The 19,397-nt window shown below is 38.4% G+C and overlaps 1 protein-coding gene and 1 non-coding gene across 2 annotated transcripts in view; one reads left to right on the forward strand and one right to left on the reverse strand.

Moving 5' to 3' along the window:
• The window catches only part of SPTLC2 (serine palmitoyltransferase long chain base subunit 2), a 97,868-nt gene that overhangs the window by 43,908 nt on the left and 34,563 nt on the right, over nt 1–19,397 (forward strand). Inside the window, exons 7-9 of the mRNA XM_074327144.1 lie at nt 3,058–3,163; nt 4,104–4,323; nt 6,121–6,247. Coding sequence (XP_074183245.1) covers nt 3,058–3,163; nt 4,104–4,323; nt 6,121–6,247 — 453 coding nt within the window. The remainder of the gene's footprint in view (nt 1–3,057; nt 3,164–4,103; nt 4,324–6,120; nt 6,248–19,397) is intronic.
• Nucleotides 9,988–10,061, reverse strand: TRNAM-CAU (transfer RNA methionine (anticodon CAU)). Its single transcript has one exon. It is a non-coding gene; the product is annotated as a tRNA-Met (tRNA).

Below are 19,397 nucleotides of genomic sequence, written 5' to 3' on the forward strand. Positions count from 1 at the left end.
AAGCCCAGAGAACGGTGGCAAGCACTAAGCCAAAAGTTTCTCCCTAAATGGAAATAAATATCTTTATGTATTATTAAAATAATTATTTATAGTAAAAATGCATAACTTTCGTAGTTAAAACAGTCACATGTAGTGAAGAAAGATTACCAAACTATCTTTAATGTCATCTTTTGCCAAAATGTGTACATGTACAGAAAAATGTCTACAAGTATACATGCCCAAATGTTAGGTCTGTGCCCCCAGATGGAAGGTTTATGGGTGGTAATAATTTTCTTCCTTTTCTCTTTGTCTTGCCTAAAATGTTTTACAGTGAGAATGGTGCAAACCGTATTTTGTTTTATGTGAATGGGATATTAAACACCATTGTGTGACCTCTTTTCTTACGACACATTGTGGACTCTGTTTGGCAATACCTGTGACTCCTCTCCTGTAATGCTAGGGTGGTGATTGAGTCTGGAGGTGCCCTTATTCTGTCCATCTCTCAGTTTGGACATCAAAGTTGCTTCTAAATTTTTCTACTAGAACCAGCACTACCTACCTATACCCACCTTTTTGCTCAATGGTCTTAGTGCCTTGGGGTAAATTCCTAGCAGTTTTAGAATTCCTGGTCAAAAGGGTATACACTTTTTTGTACTTTTCCAAATTGCCTCCAGGTATTGTGCACATTTTTATTCAACAATATGACTGACTCACAAGCCCACACAGGCCATTATGAATCATTTTAAATCTTTTCTACTCTAATAAGTCAATAACATGTTAATTTTTATTTCTTTGATTATTAAGTGTCAAGCAACTTCTTATACAGTATTGTTTGTATTTCTTTATAAATTGGCCATTTTCAAACAGTTTCTCTTTTGTATTAATTGCAAGAGCCCTTTATATTATCCTTTCTCTTATGTTGCAGTATTTATTTTTAACTTTGTTTTCAGTGTCTTGCTGTGCAGACTTATTGAGATGTTTATGTTGTCACTTTTATTGTCTAATGACTTGGCTTTTGCCTTAATGCCTTCTGCATTCTGCGATAATAAGGTTATTCTTTCATATTTTCTTCCAGTAGTTTCATGGTACATTTTTTATTTAAATCTTTATTTTACATGGGATTTGGGGAGTATAATATGAGATACTGGATTTTTTCCCCCTAAGTTGATATTGTGGTTAAACATTCTATAGATATTTCCTTTCACCTAAAATTTTGAGTCAGTGTTTATTTTTCTCTTCCTTTCTGTATGTAAACAGGAAACTAAAACAATGAGTGCATTTTTACTTGTCTCTTGCTGATGGTCACACATTGCCCTCTGCAGCAGGACTAGAGGATTCAGATCAGACGTACTTAGTTCTATGGCAGCGTCTCCTGTCTCTGGTGTAGGTAGCAGACAGGTTGTGTTGTTATGAATAACTGAAGGTATAAACACAGTCACAACCTTTGGCCATCTTATTTATGTCCTGGGGTATGTGTTTTTATTACCTTATTTCTCTTTTCTACCAAAGCCCTTTTATGAAAAGAGCAAATTCATGTAACTCTAACCCTCTCCTTCAGTGAAGAGCAATAAAGACTATTTATAAAATCAGATTTTATGATGGGGTGTCTCCCACTCCTGTTAAATACACCCCAGACTTAATGTTGCATAGATTGGGGGCGGGGGGTTTCTTTCTTTTTTTTTTAACAATCACATAAGGAAGCATTTATTTGAGGTTTAACATGAAATCATACAAATAAAATTTGTATAAACACAAATCCACATTGAGTCATAACACAGATAGCAAAAGACAAAGTAAAAACAAAGAAAACTAATTGGCGGCTATATACAGTTGGACATGGTTGTGTCTTGTACACTAGAAAGTCTTTTACAAAATAATCATCTTAGATCAACAGAAGACGAAGACCAATCTCTTCAATGTCGTCCTGCAAGATGGGCTACTTTAGCAATCTCCTCCTGTTTTCTTCCCAGTGTCCTCCTTTAGTATGGCTGATGATTGTTTTGGTGATTGCCACCCCCCTCAAGATGCCTTGCCGTAAGCTCTCTGTTGGCCACTGTAGTCTGCATATCCCTGTCCGTATCCATAGTTCCCGTAGTTAACTCCCAGTATAATCACAGCCGCCATAGCCACTATAGTTTCGATCACCACCATAGGCACTATTGTAATTTCCATATCCTTGATCATAATAGTTATTAAATCCTTGGTTCCAGTTTTGGCCCTGACCTCGGCCACGACCCCTGGGGGGTTTTCTTAAGGGCAGTGTTTCAGAGCAGAAATTTTAGGTATGATGTCTCTAGTGGTAGCAACAGTGGTCTTCAAAGCATTTATCTTGAGCAGGAAAATTCTGACCCTCGTTAATGGCATGGCACTACCAATGAGGTTGTTTCCTAGGCCTGTTAATCACCGTCAGGACCAGCAGAGCCACAAGAACTGAGTTGTGTACAGACAGCAGATCCAGTCAAACGCGGAGCAGTCTCAACTGCTTGCCAAGCTCGTTTCAACTGGGAATCATGCCTGCCCAGAATGGTGTATGTTTAACCCACTACCAAGATAAAGCTATTTAACACTTGTTAAAGTATATCCTAGGTGAAAGGAAATGGGCATGTACTTTAAAGTTTTCCTCCATATTTGCTTTTAAGGAGGTATATGTATTTGTAGTAGTTTATTCATACAGTCTTGCTTAGTCTTCTTTATGCATTCATTTTCAAATGACTCACTCTAGGATTAAAGATACAGTTGATTTTATAAATACGAAAAAATCTAACTGAATGGCAAGGTGTTTGACATGAAACATTGGTCATTTCATAAGCATGCTAACCAACTGACTCAACTGTGCTACAGTCATTTATTGAGTTTCTCTGGTTTTGAACATTTGTTACATTTTAGATGAGATTTTAATTCAAGCTAGCAGTAGCTCACTCACTTTGCCCTATCTTTTTCGGCCCAGTTCTAATTTTGTTAATGTCCTTTGCTGTCTGAAATGCACTGCCTGAATAAGAAATGTGGATTTGCATTTCTGGAATGAAGTTAGGAAAGAGAAAGTTATTTTATGCTGAAATGCTTTTGTGTGTGCTGTAGATATGCAAAGCCTTGAGAAGCTATTGAAAGATGCCATTGTTTATGGTCAGCCTCGGACACGAAGGCCCTGGAAGAAGATTCTAATCCTTGTGGAGGGAATATATAGGTAATCCTGCTTTAGAATTCTAATCTTTCTGATTTGGCTCCGTGAAGCCATAGAATTTTTAAATTGAAGGGAACGCTAATCTAGACCCCTCTGGAAACTAAGGAGACAGTGTGTATGACTTGTTAAAATACCTGGAAGCAGAGTTAGCACTAGAACAGAAGTCTTTTTGTCTGGCTCTTCTTTATTCTTTCCATTGTGCTACATGGTCTCCAAATCCTCTAATTTTTTTTATTCTTTTGTGTAATTTTAATTACATATGTAACGTGATGCAAAGTCTAATGTTGCCCATAATTAACAAACTGTAGAAGAATCTGCTGTGACCTTTATTCCTCTGTGGTGAATTAAGATCAGTTGTGTTCTGATGCTTGTTTTAATTTTTTTTTTTTTAATTGGGGGATATTGGGGAACAGTGTGTTTCTCCAGGGCCCATCAGCTCCAAGTCGTTCTCCTTTAATCTAGCTGTGGAGGGCGCAGCTCAGCTCCACGTCCAGTCGCTGTTTTCAACCTTAGTTGCAGGGGGCAGAGCCCACCATCCCATACAGGAATTGAACCGGCAACCCTGTTGTTAAGCGCTCACGCTCTAACCAACTGAGCCATCCTGCCGCCCCTCTGGAAGCTCAGCTGCAGCTCTGTGGAGGATGCAGCTCACTGACCCATGTGGGAATCAAACTGGCAATCCCCTTGTTCGGAACTTGCGCTCTAACCAACTGAGCCATCCAGCCGCCCCTCTGGTGCTCATTTTAAAAGATCAGTGTCCTTTCTCCCAGACATCTGCCTAGCCATGGCATTATCTAACTTTGCCAGTTTAAAACCACAGGCAGAGTTGTTAGACCATTTTAAGAAAGCAATAAACTTAAAAAAGTAATGATAATAAAGTGGCCAACTCCCAATTTTGAGATTTAAGAAGTCTCAGTGTGTGTGCTTTTTACTGTTTTGCCAGCATGGAGGGATCTATTGTTCGCCTTCCGGAAGTGATTGCCCTTAAGAAGAAATACAAGGCCTACCTATATCTAGATGAAGCTCACAGCATTGGCGCCCTGGGCCCTACCGGTCGGGGTGTGGTAGATTACTTTGGCCTGAACCCTGAGGATGTGGACGTTATGATGGGAACATTCACCAAGAGCTTTGGTGCTTCTGGAGGATACATTGGAGGCAAGAAGGTAAATGGGCATGAGAATCGGGCAGTTAAGGATAAAAGGACTGGCTGCTGGATTTGGGAATTCACATTTAGCAGGCAGAATCCCAAATGGCGATGTGGAGATCCTGAACGTGTTTGTGGCTTAGGCTCAGAGAGAGTACCAGCGGGTTCACACTTCAGCTGCCTGGTGAGTGACTCTGATGCACTGAAGGCCGGTTCTGTTCATTGTTTGTTGTTTTCGTATTTGAGCTTCGTTCTAAACTACGTGCTGGTGTGAGATACAGAATACCCTCTTGTCTGAAAACCCCACAGTGGTGCTGTTTGCCACGGTCTTCCGCCGCGTGTGAGTTGTGCTCACACGTCCAAAGTAGTGGGGTTGTCATGAGAGCCAGTGGACTCAAATGCATCGTGGATGAGCAGAGGCACGGAGAAAAGGGATTATTTTGCTAGCTCTGGTACACTACAAGGCATTGTTTCTGTTTTTGTTTTCAATTTAAAAATTATATAACGAACTTTGAGGCGTTTCACAGTCAATGTGGCATTGTGGGAATATGTTCGAACTGTGGAGACAGAGGCCTGGGTTTGGATATTTCCCCAATTTTGTGATACCTCGGGCAAAGCATTTACCCTTTCAATTTCCTTATTAGTAAAACATAAATAAATATGCCTGGCTTATAAAGTTGTAGTAAGGGTTTAAAAAGTAGTATATGTCCATGCTATAATATGGGTGAACCTTGAAAGCATTAAGTGAAGTTAAAGAAGCCAGTTACATGTTATTTCTTCTATATGATATATCCAGAATAGGCAAACCATAAAGATAGAAAATAGAGTAGTGGGTGCAGGTCAGTGGGTGCCAGAGGATGAGGGGATGGGGGAAGTAGAAAGTGACTGCTAATGGGTATGAGGTTGTTTTGTTTTTTTAGGTAGTGAAAATGTTCCAAAGTTAGGTAGTAATGAAAGTTGCACAGCTCTGTGAATATACTAAAAACCACTGAATTGTACACTTTAAAATAGTGAATACTATGGTATGTGAGTTATGTCTATAAAACTATTTTTTAAAAAAACTCCGCAGTATTAGGAAAAAAGCCATGTATGTTAAGTATTTATATGTGGCACACAGTAGGTACTCGTAAATGTCCTTAATTCCTTTTTAAAACTTGACATTGGAAGTCTTAAAGCATGGACTTTCTCTTGATAATTGATTGCCTTTTAGGAAAAATCCATTAGCAGTGGTTTTAGTCAAGTTCAACAGATTTTTACCTCACATTTTTGCTGATGGGTCCAGGTTTACTTTGGAGAGGTGATTGCTTTTTGGTAAGATTTGTTGCTAAACCAAAGGATAGAAAAATCATACTCTGGGAGCTCATTTAGGTACAGTGTATTTATGCTTTTGTGGGTTTTATACAATTTTTAGTATTTTTGAACTGATGAACCGTTTTATAGCCACATTTTGTGTCTTCTTCTTTGGTTCTGGTACATAAGCTTTTTTGTGTGAATATTTACAGATTTAGTAAAGTTAAATGGTATCAGAATAAGGATAGATACCTGATTGTTTTGAAGTCCTTGGGTCTGACAGACAAGGTTTTTCTTTATTCAGTGAGTTAACCTAAGTGTTTTCATGAAAGGCCCAGTGCATTTCTGTTTAATTTCTGTCACATTTCTATCCTTTTTATAAATCTCTGTATTTGGAGGCTATTTGACGCCTTTAAAATTGATGTAAGAGAACTGTCTTTCTCTGATTTCGGAGTGTAAGGAAGGGCTTCGCAGGCATGGGATAAGATGCAGGTGCTCTAATGCCGTGCTTTTGTGAACTCCCCAGGAGCTGATAGACTACCTGCGAACACATTCTCACAGTGCGGTGTACGCCACGTCACTGTCACCACCTGTTGTGGAGCAGATCATCACCGCCATGCAGTGCATCATGGGGAAGGACGGCACCACCCTCGGTAAGGCTTTCTTTCCTTGGAACATTTCCTGGGCTCGGGAAATACTTAGCAACCAAACATATTCTTGAGCTTTTTTTCCTAAAATGAGGAGCAGGTATCCTAATCGGCAAGTTGGCAGGTGAGTGAGGGCTTGGTTTCTGTGGACACTTTTCAGTGTGTTTGATACACGTGACATAAGAACAAGCCTGGCTCGCTTCCTGTTGAATTTTCTTTACAGATGGTGAGGCTTTAATCTAACTATCCTACCTACCCTTATAAGTCGCAGGTAATAGCCCTTCAGAGTCTTTCTTGAACTGTACAATTTTATGTGAAGATGTAATTCACTGTGTAGTGGTATTTCATTCCCATAGTAGTTAAAAGCTGCTGTTTTCATGAATTAGTGTCCTTGGTTTAATTCCTTTTAAAAGAGTTTTTAATTTAACATAAAGTAGCTAATAAAATTCATCCTGAATCTGTTTATTCTGTGTTTGGTAGGATTTGTAGTCCAAACTAAATACCCAAACATACTAAAATGAACAAAAAAGTTTAACGTTTGTTTTCTGATAGTTGACTTTTATTCTGCATCACTAGAGGGCAGCGTTGACTGCAGAAAAGTTAAAAATCCAAAAAATTGGATTTTTTGTTTTTCACTTATGAAAGTATTTCCACTGTCTGAGACATACAATAATTTTACTTGTTGCTTTTTTAATGCTCCTAAAATCAGTTTTACTCATAAAACATCCACATTCTCAGCCTTGAGATCGCCACTCTTCAGTTAAATAGTATTTCGTGGCAAGATTGACTTGGTTTGCAAAAAACAAGAAAGAAGTCGTACATCTGATTTTGATTGAGTGAAGCTGTTTTCTTAAACCAGAATTTTACCTTATTATTTCTGATCTGTAATATATCCTTGTTATCTCTTATAAGAGATTTTTGGAAACAGATTTTAAAAGTGTCGATCATTTTCAGTTTCATGAATTGATTTCTTGGGAAAGAAAATACTTCATTAATGATGTGAACACAGCATGGAGCCTTGAGAGGAGTTTCCTCTTCACACTGGCTACAATGTTATCCTCCCTTATACAGTGTTACTGCAAGGAGTGTGCTTCGATCTGAGATATGTATCTACAGCCAGCACGAGTCTAGTTACTTCACATAGATGCAGCAACCTTATTGATTCAGCACACAGATTTAGGTGACTAAAAAGTGAATGGCTAACAGCTGTTAAAGTAAACTTTGGATAATTTCTTTGCTCCATCCTAGAGCATGGATCTGTGTGATGCATGACTTCTGGATAAATGACTTATCTGTACTAAATAATGAAATCTAGGTGGCGAGAAAATTAGGTATGGTAATTAGATAGGCTTTGGGTTAGCACTCGTTTTCCAGTTTGTCTGTTGCCTCTCTAACCAGCCCCTACGCTTAGTGGGTGAAACCACAAGCATCTTATTACGCTCAGAGATCCCTCAGGGCACAGCAGGGATGTCTTGTCTTTGCTCCACACTGTCTGGGGCTTCCGCTTGGAAGACTCAGATGGCCAGGGGCTGGGGTCATCTGGAGGCGTCTTCACTCAGGTGTCACCTGGGCTGGAGTGACTTGCAGGCTGGGCTCAGCAGAGGCTTTGACCAGAGGCCTTCACGTGTCTTCCTTATGTGGCCTGGGCTCCTCACAGCGCGGTGGTGACTGGGTATCCAGAGAGGATGCTTCAGAGAGCAAGCGAGCTTTCCATACAACCTGCTGACACCCATGGCCTTTTCTGCTCCATTGCTAACCAGCAGGTCACAAAGGCCGCCCAGACTGTTACGTGTGGGAATCAGACGCCACCTCAGATGGGATGCTGGGCAAAGAATGTGTGGCCATTTAAACAGTGTGCCACTCCCCGCTATAAATATAGTATTTTTTAAATTGCTTCCTAAAACTTTGAATTTGTATGACAGACTTTTCTGTTGGCTGCATTGTTTCTCTGCCAAAATAGAGGAAAATAAAAATCTAACCAACAATAGACCTAAATACTATTTCTCATAAAGCCTGTTACCTGATCTTAGTTAAATTTGGCCTGATTTCTTTTAGTTTCGAGTGCATTGAGGTAGTGCTTATTTTTATGGTGCCATTGAGTACAGCTTTTTCTCCTTGTAGAAAAAAAGATGTGAACCAAGCACCAGCCTTTTGACTATTCCTTAGGTGACCTTTAAAATGAAGTTTCTACAGTTAATTACTTGAATGTGATTGTATAATAGAAATGGCCTGCTTTAAGAGAAAATCTCTTAGGTTTCGGACATTGCATTTCATTAATTCCACAAACACTGAGTATCTCACTACGTGTCAGACTCTGTGAATCAGAATCCACAGGAAATGGGCATATAAGCAGGTCATTTGAGTGAAGTATATACTTGGGGAGTATTGGGGATACAGGGAGTAGTGGATTGTTGTATTAATCCCAGGGAATAGTATAGAGTAGGAAAATTGAAATTTTATTAATCATTCACCAAGTATTTGAATGCTCAAGGTGTGTGTTAGAAAGTGGTAAGTACTTTGGAGAAAAGGTAAGCAGGGGTGGGGTGGGATGAGTGATCAGTTCTGGGGACCCAGTTTGCAATTTTAAGTAGGGTGGCCATTGACCAGGTAAGATATTAGCAAGGACTTGAAGGAGTGGAGGGCTTAGCCCTGATGCCCAGGGACAGAAGGCCCGGAGGTGGAGCCGGCTCTGTGTTCAGGGAGACCAGGGAGGCCACTGTGGCCCGAGCAAGATGCTGCAGGTCCAGTGGCTGAGGGCAGAGGCTGTGCGGGACGGGGTTCTCACAGAGGCAGCCTTGTCTGGTAAGGGTGTTAGGATGACAGAAACAGACACACTGGTTGGTTCTCCTGCCCTGTCTACATCAAATTCAAATTCGTGAGTAGTTTGCTTAATATCAGCAGGCTTGTGGCCTGTTGCAGATAGGTTAAGAATTTTATTGGCCCTTCAGGTTTCATGAAAAGGTATAAAAAAGAATGTACTCATGAGCTTATATTTTAACAATGTTAATATTTCACCCTATTTATTTCACTTTTTAAAAAGAAAAAGATGGCAAAGACTTCCTTAGTGCCCTTTCCTGATTCTGTTTCTCTCGTCCCTTCCCCAGAGATAATCACTAGTCCAAAACTGTCTTCCTCTGTGCTTTGCGGCCTGTACTATGAATCTGTCCATAAGTACTGTGTAGTACAAGTAGCCCTCACTGCTTGAAGGCTCACTGTCTGCTTGCTATAATGATGTGCAGAAATGCTTATGAGATTTAACTGTCTGAACCCAAACCCACTATACTAAATCCTCTAAGGCACACCAGCAAAAATGCTTCCAGTTGTGCATGAATTTGGGAAAGAGGCTGCAGAGTGCACGTCAGTCAGATTTCCACTCTTTTCCTGATAGGACCGTGTCTCTGTCCACTTGAGTTGTTTAAATATGTTGTGCAATAGTGTAGTCATCTTCCCCCCATAGCTACTGAAAATGTCCTGTGATCATGCGGAAAAGCCTATGGAGAAAGTATGTGAGCCTAAGGGACCCAGAAAAGTCCCTACATTTGAAGAAAATGTAGGAGTGCCAGAGCTTGTTGAGACAAATGAATGAATAAACTGGAAATACAATGCAGTAGCACAGTGCTCCATGCAAGTGTACCCTAATTTCTTTTTTTTTCCAATTTTTTATTGGGGAACAGTGTGTTTTTCCAGGACCCATCAGCTCCTAGTCAAGTAGTTGTTTCAATCTAGTTGTGGAGGGCGCAGCTCCCTGGCCCATGCGGGAATCGAACCAGTGACCTTGGTGTTATGAGCACCACACTCTAACCAACTGAGCCAACCAGCCACACCCCAAATTACTTAAGGGTTAAAAATAGGAAACTGGTGATTTAGATGCTTTATATTTTACAGAAATTCTTGGTAGATTATTATTATGTAGATATTTACGAGTGTTTTAGTAGCTTGGGGGAAATTGTTTGGTATTTTAGATGAGCCAGGAACACATTTTTTCCAATTTTTTAATGATGCACCATAGATTGTGCTACATGAAAATTCACACTCTAACATACTTTTAGGAACTGACTGTGTTCTAGTAATGAGGACTGTGTATTGTTTTTGTGTTTTTAAATGTTACATAAATTGCTCATATAGGAATCTGCAATTTGCTTTATATTTGTTTAATGTTATTTGTTTGAGTTATTCCTGTTGTGTGTGAGGTTCTCATTCATTCATTTTCACTGCTGTATAGTATTCCACACCGTATCACCACACCTTTTTTGTTCATGACTCTATCAATGGACATAGATTGTTGGCTGTTTTTAGCTGTTACGTAGTATAGCAACAGCAATCTTCGTACGTGTATCCTTTGCATGAGTGTGAGATTCTTTAGGGCATATACCTGGCAGTGATATTGGTGGGCATCTTTAGAGGCTACCACGTTCTTTGAAAAGTACTTGTACCAGTTTACTCTCCCATTCTGGTAGGAAAGTTACAGTTTCCCCCTTTTCATGCCTAAAGATATTAAAAGATATGTCCTTTTAATCTCTGCTAGTGTGATATGTGTGAAACAGTATATCATTGTAATGTTTATTTGCATCTTCCTGATTATTAACCATCTCTTTATATGAGTATTTTTAGGAGTTCTTCATGAGTTCTGGGTTAATAATTCTTTATCACTATTTTCTCATAAACCGAAAGAAATGGCTTTTCTTTTCATCTCATTTATGGTGTTTTGCTTTATAAAAGTTTTCCTTTTTATTATAGTAGAATTTACAGTCTTTTCCTGTATGGACAGTGTTTTTGTGCCTTAAGAAATCTTTTCTTAACTCAGCGTCAAATATATCTTCTACATGTGTTTTTTGTTTTCCTCTACTTTAAGTTAATTAGTTTTTGGTATGTCTTCTTACATGGTTATATTTATATGTGTGTATGATTTACTTTAGAGACATTCCTCTTTTCAATTTCATCTTGGATTATCTAGGCTTTCTAGATCTATAAATTTTAAAATGCACTGCTTTTTCAGTTTGTGTATTTTGAAGAAATTTCGTCTGGAAAGAATCAGATTTGCATAAGAGCTACACCAATATTTCTGTCTTTCATTGAATTTCAAGAGTGCTATAAATTGGGAATGGGGGTTGCTAAATGTAAACCCATATATGAACGGAAGAGACTGTTACTTCAGGAAGTTGTAAATTGTAGAACTCTTGCTACTTGATGGTAAATGTCTCACATGTAATTTCTGTTTCAGAATGAGGGGGAAAAGATCATGTAAGTGCATGTTTCTAGGTTTTATGTTGGTTTAAAGGAATATTAGAAATAAGCCAGTTTTCTTTTCATGCCTTTATACTCTAATTTCCTGATTGCTGCTACCAGACATACAAATATTAAACATTACTTGAATAAGTTCATTTTAGGCATAATATTTTTTCCTTTTCGTAAGATATAATAATTTTGTTTACTTGCACATTTTTTATTTCTCTGATGTTGAAATTTTCTCACCATAAACAGTCCTTCCTGTGGGGCCACTCCAGAAGCCTTCCTCTTACCCAACAGGATGCTACACCAACGGAATTCCGTTGCTGATGGGACTAAAGGCAGTGAAGAGTAGTAACCAGAGCTTAATTTCCTTTATTTTGCCTATGTCCGTTTCCGATAATGCAAAGAATGATAGGTCTAGAGAGGCTTTAAATAAGCTGCCTGTTACATGGCATTTTTAAATTTTATCTTTACACTTGACCACTTGCACTACCATGTACATGTTTTAATTTCATTACCACACCCTCTACCCCGTTTGGGACTAGATTCACTTTTCTAAAGATACTATGTTTGAAAGATGTGTTGTTTTTAAGATTATCAGTTTATATATCTCTTCTCTAAGCTACTCTATTATTGGAGTTCTTAGCACTTTATATGTGGTTGTAAATTTGAGACTTTTATGCAAAAATTTTTTTTTGAGACTGATTTAGGAACTTCAGGAGTTCATGTATTACCTCTGCTAAAGTATGTCTTACTTTCTTTCCTGGCTCCGTATGGGCCCTTGTTGATTTGCAGTGCAGATCTGTTGCCATACAAAGATCATCTTTCATATGTCTTGTATTTTTAAATATATGTATTATTTCATTTAATGAAACTTTCTGCAACTTCTGGGGAAAAACGGAGAATGTAGGGCAAATTTTGAGCATTCTAATCTTCCTGTGTGTTCTTGCTTTTTCCCTGCTGTCTTTAAGGCTAGTTGCAGGGGAAGAGAACTAAGAATTGGGGGGGGGGGGGGGGGGGGATCACAATAATTTTAAATGTTTGTCACTAAATTCCACAAAGTAGAGCTATAGTCATATGGCAGAGTTAATATTTCTGAGCATAATACTTTAAAATCTTTTCCTTACTGTAAAACAATCATAAACTTACAGAAAGTTTGGAAATATAGCACAAAGAACTTTTTTCCTGAACCATTTGAAAGGAAGTTGCTGATTTGAAGCCCCATCAACCCAAATGCTTTAGTGAGTATTTCCTACAAAGACATTTTCCTACATAACCACAACACAACCATCCAAAGCAAGAAATTGAGTCTAATACATTAATTAACTGATATAAACATGGTGTTAATTATTTCAGTAACTAATACTGATGCTTTATGACTGACTGATTTTCAGACCCCATTCAGGCTTTGCCAGTGTCCCAGTGTAGATGGGTTCAGGATCACCTGTTGGATTTAGCTGCCACCTCTCTTTAGTTTTCAGTCACAGTTCCTCAGTCTCTCTTTGGCTTTCATGACATTAACACCTTTAATGATTACAGGCCTGTTATGTTATTGAATAGTCGCCTCGGTTTGGGTTCACCCAGTGTTTCCTCATGATTAAGTTAGGATATGTATCTTTAAGAAGAACATCACAGAAGTTATGCTACACTTTTCTCATTGCATCCTCTCTTTGTCTTCTCAACTAAATATTCACTATCTTCAAGTTGTTTAGGCCCGAAATCTTATCCCCCCCCACACACACACACCAGTCAAATTTTTTTGATTCTGCCTCTAATTTTTTATTATTCCCACTGTCACATTATTATTTCAGGCCCTGATTACCTGTTGCTTAAACTATTGTACCAACCCATAACTGCCTTTTTCTTGCTCCCGTCTTTCCTAGACACAACCACTTGTTAAATCTTCCTAACAGACAGCTCTGTTTGTCATTGTCTACTTAAGGATGCAGAGTAGAAAAGAACAGCCTTCAGTAACTCCCAGGTGCGTGCAGAATAGTCCCAATTCCTTATATGATGTTCAGGATCCTGTGTAGTGTCACATTCGCTTAACCTACTTTTTCTGTACTCTCCCTCCCATGTGCCCTTGTTTAAACCAATTTGGTCCCTCTGACAGAACGCTTATTCTCCTGTCTCCGAGTGCTGGTCCTTCTTCAGGGCCAAATAAAACGCTGCGTCTTTTATGACACCTTTATGCCAATACCTGTTATCTTCCAAAAGCCATATTTGATAACTTTATAATATCACAGGTTTATAATTCTGTTTCACAAAGTCAGTGTTTGATGTTTGAACACAATAATTTTCTTCAAAGTGTGTATACAAGTCAATCAGTAGACTTACATGCTAGATATTACAACTGGTGTCCGGTCCTAAAATACTAAACATATACTGTAATCTCGAATGAAGCCTTACCTTTTCATTATAATTTTGACTGTCTACTCAAGTATTTCATGTAACTTGATTTTGATTTTTTTCTTCATAACTTGTCATGTAGCTATAGCGTAATTCCAGTGAATGTATAGTTTATTATTGCCACATTCAGCATGTCTAATAATTTTTGGTTTGAATTAAGTTTCAAACCTGTGTATCTTATTAGTATTCTCACTTTATTTTTCCCTTTAGCAAACATTTTTAGTAATACAAGGATGAAATTTAATAAAGTATTAGAATGATGCTGTTGTAGAAGTACAAAGACTTGACCAAAACAAAAATGAACTTTCAGTTAACGGGCAATATTATGGAGCAGTAACTGCAAGTCTGTTGGTCAGTTGGTGTAGCTAGGCGGGCGGCTTTGCGATTTCGTTGTATAATGTGTGAAAGTATGAGTTACACCAAAGCTAAATGTATGAAAGTTGACCAACCCTTTGTTATAAGTTTTCCATGTATATGTCATCTCCTCTGTTAGATTATAAGTTCTTCAAGGGCAAGGACCCATGTCTTGCTCCTCCTTTGCATCTTAGATAGTACCTACTTCAAGACCTTAAAATCACTATCATTGTTTGACTTAATTATTCTCAAAATTATTATCTGTGTTCCCCAAGCAGAATATAAACATGAAAACAGGGAGTTTGGGCCGTCTTATTCACTTTCTTCTTTCTGTTCAGAACTGTGTTTGGCACTTAGTGGACCTACCGTAAATACTTGGTGAATGATTAAATGAAAAAATGTTTGGAGCATTGAAGAGAGGCAATATAAGACTTAGTGACCTATGATTTAGTCCATTATTATATTCTTAAACTCTGAGAAGTTAAGAAATCTATACATCTAAAGAGGATAAGATCAATCATTCACTCATAGGATTATTCTTGAATTAAAGCTTCGTGTATACTGACCAATGTTCTTGGAATTACAGGACTTAGGAAAAGATGTACAGTAGATTTACGATTAGTACTTTGTTATTTAAATATAAATACAACCTTTGATTTAATGTTGTTACTGATTTTCTCTTAGTGGGAAAATCTTCACACTATTATGAGATAGTTGGTTTGGCCTTCTCTCTCTTAGCCAGGTTATTATTAGCGGGGTCCTCTTGTAAGCAGATGCCCCCATATAAAAGCTAGTTTTCAGAGCCAAGGTAGCGTGTGCTGCATTCTCACTGGCGAGTGGATCATCTCATTAATGATACAGATACAGAAACTGTAGTCATGGAAGAACATTAAGAATCAAATTAGGATAGAGAAGCTGAACTTAGTTTCTCATAAGTAAGATTTACAGATAACTATAAAGCAGGTTAGACATGAATTAAAATATAAATACTTGCTTGTCATTAAATACTAAAGTTGGATTTTAGGGTGTCCATTAATATCCATTCTATTCCAAGAAAAGATATGACCTGTGTCAGATTGTAGCATTTATGACACTATATACTCTTCACACAGTGGCTACTATTCTGTCTCTGTGGGCTTAGCATGATTTTTCTCTTTTTTTCCCCCAAACCAGAATTAGTGGATCTGGAATAGTTGTTTCAGACTGATAATACCTGTATTATGAACTATGAAATGTTGAACAGCTCTTTCATTTAAGGTGAAATCAAAACTGAAATATGACTTGAGTTGTTGGGGGTTAAAAAAAGAGAAAACACTTAGCCTTTACACTTGGAAAACGTTCTTCTGTTTAACACAAATGTAGTGAAATAATAATTGTTTTAATCAGTTTCTAGTTTTAGGGTCAGTTATAGTCAAAGCATGGAAGAAGGTTTAGTTATGGTTATAAAACCAGACATAAATATCAGTGTAAAACTAGCTGCAAGAAGGCAGGTGATACAGAAAGAGAGGAAAGGGAGGTGGAGGACACACAGCTGTACCAGTTTGTATTATAGTGGTGCGGAGCCAATAGATACTATCTGAAGTTTGTAAGTTAAGACCCAGTCTTCAAATTTATGAAGGTAAAATTAGCCGCTGGAAAACTTCAAAATAGTAATATTACAAAAATTGGTGGTGATTGGGGAATGGGAACATAGAAAGCAGTAGTGCAAATGCTTTTTCTAGACACCATCTAGGGTCGATGGATCAAGAAGCAGAGGTGTGCGTATGTTATTCGGCGTTGCGGTGTTAGCTGCCGGGAAAGCCAGATACAGCCTGGAGCCTCTTCCTGGAACTGGGCATAGAGGTGTCTGGCCGGAGTGGGGAAACTTCTGGTTTTAGTTAATAATATTCTGTATAGTTATAGTTTTATTTTACCATTTGAATTTGTTACTTTTGTGATTAAAACTTTGTTATTATTAAATTCCAGAGTACATTAATAACTTACATGGAAATGAATCCAGCTTAAAACAAGAAAGGAAGCCTTAAACGTACACACAAATAGTATATAGTTGATTATTAATAAGTGTTTTCATCTTTTTTGGGGGGAGACATGTTGCTCTTTGGGGACAGAGTGTAGAGCCTTCAGAAAAGCCGCAGCACGCAAGGAAGTTACGATCCATCCTCTCCCAGCTTTGTAAGCACTTCTTTCTTCCTCCCAGCCTTTTCCACATTTCCCCACCGATTCCTGTCCTTTTCCCAAAGAAGAGAGGGACATGTGACTAGCCTGATGGCGGTATTGAAAGGCATCTTACGTACCTAGGAACCAAAATAAGTTAGCAGTGGATGGGAATTGTGCTGCCAGAGTGTTTGTATCTTAAGTGGACATACTGAGTTAGAACAGGCTGGTGGGTAGAAAAACCAAACCCTAGGAAATTCTGACAAACTCCATTAGACATTTGAAATTCTAGCTTTTATTTCATACATCAATAATCCTCGTCCAGTAATGGAAATTTAAGTGTAACATCTGTATGAGTCAAGGCAAATGGCTGACCAAAGCCACTAAAATTGTTCTTGGCCATTTTTCAGAGCTGTGCTTTGATGTGTTTTATTTCTGGCTAAAGATGTAGTTAATAAAATGCAGAGCACCCAGCTTAATTTCTGACATCTAGTAGTCTTTGAATAAATTTGCTCAATGAATGAATGCACACATGATCCAGAGATGTTAGAAAATGGGTGGGTTCTTAAAGTACTTTGCTTTTGTAGTTGAATGTTAAGCCAGAATGGCAAAATTATGGAACAAAATAAGATAGGTACCTTTTACTAGATAAACTTTAAAATAAGGGCAAGTAACTTTATATGTAGAAAACTGTGCTTTTTTGTACTTCTTAGTTTTGAAAGGAACTGGGTCCATTCAGGTACCGTGTTCCCCCCAAAATAAGACCTAGCCGGACAATCAGCTCTAATGCGTCTTTTGGAGCAAAAATTAATATAAGACCCAGTCTCTTATATTAATTTTTGCTCCAAAAGACGCATTAGAGCTGATTGTCCGGCTAGGTCTTATTTTCTTATATTAATTTTTGCTCCAAAAGACGCATTAGAGCTGATTGTCCGGCTAGGTCTTATTTTCGGGAAACGTGGTAGTATTGGTATAGGATATAGAAAGAATACCTTAGGTAAATTGAGATGTAATTAAAATTAGGTTTGGCTCATTTGAATTAACTCCTATAATAGACTCATTAATGAGGTGTTAAATGATCACCTTGAGAATCCCAGGAACTGTCAAAAACCAGTATAGATGAACTGGGGGAAAACAAAAAGCCTCCTGGGGTTCTCATGCTGGAGGGGCAGAACTGTCAAGGAAAACAAAGTGTTTTGGGGGGCGCGGTTATAAAGAGAATTTCCTGCTTCTCTGCAGGGGCTGACAGCTTCTGACATCCACTTGTAATGTTTGGCAGAGGAGGACTTTTCCTTTGGTTGAGCCTGGCCGGGTACCCCTCTCTCCAAGCCTTGTGCTTTCTGAGCCCAGGCATGTTTGCATTCCCCTTTTTTCTTTATTATTATTAATCTGTTTTACATAATTTGTTTATTTTGTTATTAGAAATTCATCTTAATAAAAATCAGGTTTTCTAGTGAACACGCTTTTATTCTTAGCCACAGAATGGTTTAGCAGTGCTATCTGACACTGAGGCTCAGACGAGATAGATCCCCGCTGTCTGTAACTTACTGCCTGGAATGCTGTTAGAAAAATATGCGCTTCCACATTTATCAAACATGTATCAAGCATCTGCATCCTGTGGTGGGTGTGCTGCTGTGCATGCTTGAACAATGCATGGTCCTTGCCTTGAAAACAACATACAGTCAGTCTATGGTGTGGGGTAGGAGTCCAGGGGAGGGCTGATCTCAGAGCCACAGATAAATTCTTCGTTTGTTCAACTTCCCCCTTTTCCAGTTTCCTTTCTTCTCCCCTGAAACCTCCCTCACCCACCTACCCCCCAAAACCTTCAACTCCCTTGAAACGAGCTAGGTATTTGAAGTAAACTCAGATCTTAATGCTCTTATGTTCCTTATCAGTCTATCTGTGTGGATTTTTTCTGTAGACAATACCACTCTGCTAAATTACCAGCAATCAAAGAAAAAGGGTTTTTCTTCTGTAATGGAGCCTCTTCATGTCTAGCTTAAAGAGCTTTTTAACCAATAACTTAAGCCTTCTGATAATGGCAAGCTGTAGGACAGGTTCACAGGTGGAGAAATTGGAGCTCAGAAATCCAACAAGTTTTCTCAGTATCTTATCTCAGAATAGAACTCCATCCATTTCTACTTCTGAAGTTGGCATTAATGATATTTAACATTTTATTAAAATAGACTATTTTATAACCTATTTCTAATTTTCTGGTTTCTGGTCTGCTTATTTTCCAAAAAACAGCGAAGTTCAGTTGTGAGTGATGAGCCCCACAAATGAGAGCCCTTTGGGGCATTTGCCAACCTGTTTCCTCTGTGCGTCAGTAACCCCTTTAACCTCCCTTCCTGCTCCAGAAATCTATTCTGAATACTCATGAGCTTTTGGAGCACAGTCTATTTCTTCTTCCATTCCCATCTCTTTCTTCCAAATCCAAATGCTAGTAAAAATTTCTTGCCACACGAGTGGCCTCTCATTTTGTGTCGTTTCGGAGTTTGTTTGAAGCTGGCTATGAAGATGCCCGCAGGCAGCAGGCTAGAAGCGAACCTTTGACCAAATAGAGACTTGTTCATTTAGTAAAGCATTATTCTGAATACAAAACATAAATCAGGAGTTTGGGTACATTCCTCTGGACAAGAAGGCAGCCCTGAACTGGATGTCCCCCATTTAGATGGTGCAGTAAGATGCTATAAAGAAATGAAGCTTCAAAGTACTGTGAGTCAGGCTGTGTTTTTAAAGATTGAAGTGGGTGAATTACCTTCGTTTTATTTCATAAGAAAATTTCTTTTAAAGATTTTTTCCCCCCACAATTGGATTTGTTCAGTTACTGTTAGGCTGAGACACATGATCATTCCTTCAGCCTGTTCTTCTCATTACTTCTAATTTGTGAACTTGATAGCCCAGACTCTTTCATTTGTTGAGGAACAGTAACTTTCTAAACCTTAACATGGTTGGAGTTGCATTTTCCCTCTAGAATTATTCCTGAGAACTTTGTGTAGGAGACTCGATC

The sequence above is a fragment of the Rhinolophus sinicus genome, linkage group LG03 (genome assembly GCF_036562045.2).
Source record: "Rhinolophus sinicus isolate RSC01 linkage group LG03, ASM3656204v1, whole genome shotgun sequence".
Lineage (NCBI taxonomy): Eukaryota > Metazoa > Chordata > Mammalia > Chiroptera > Rhinolophidae > Rhinolophus > Rhinolophus sinicus.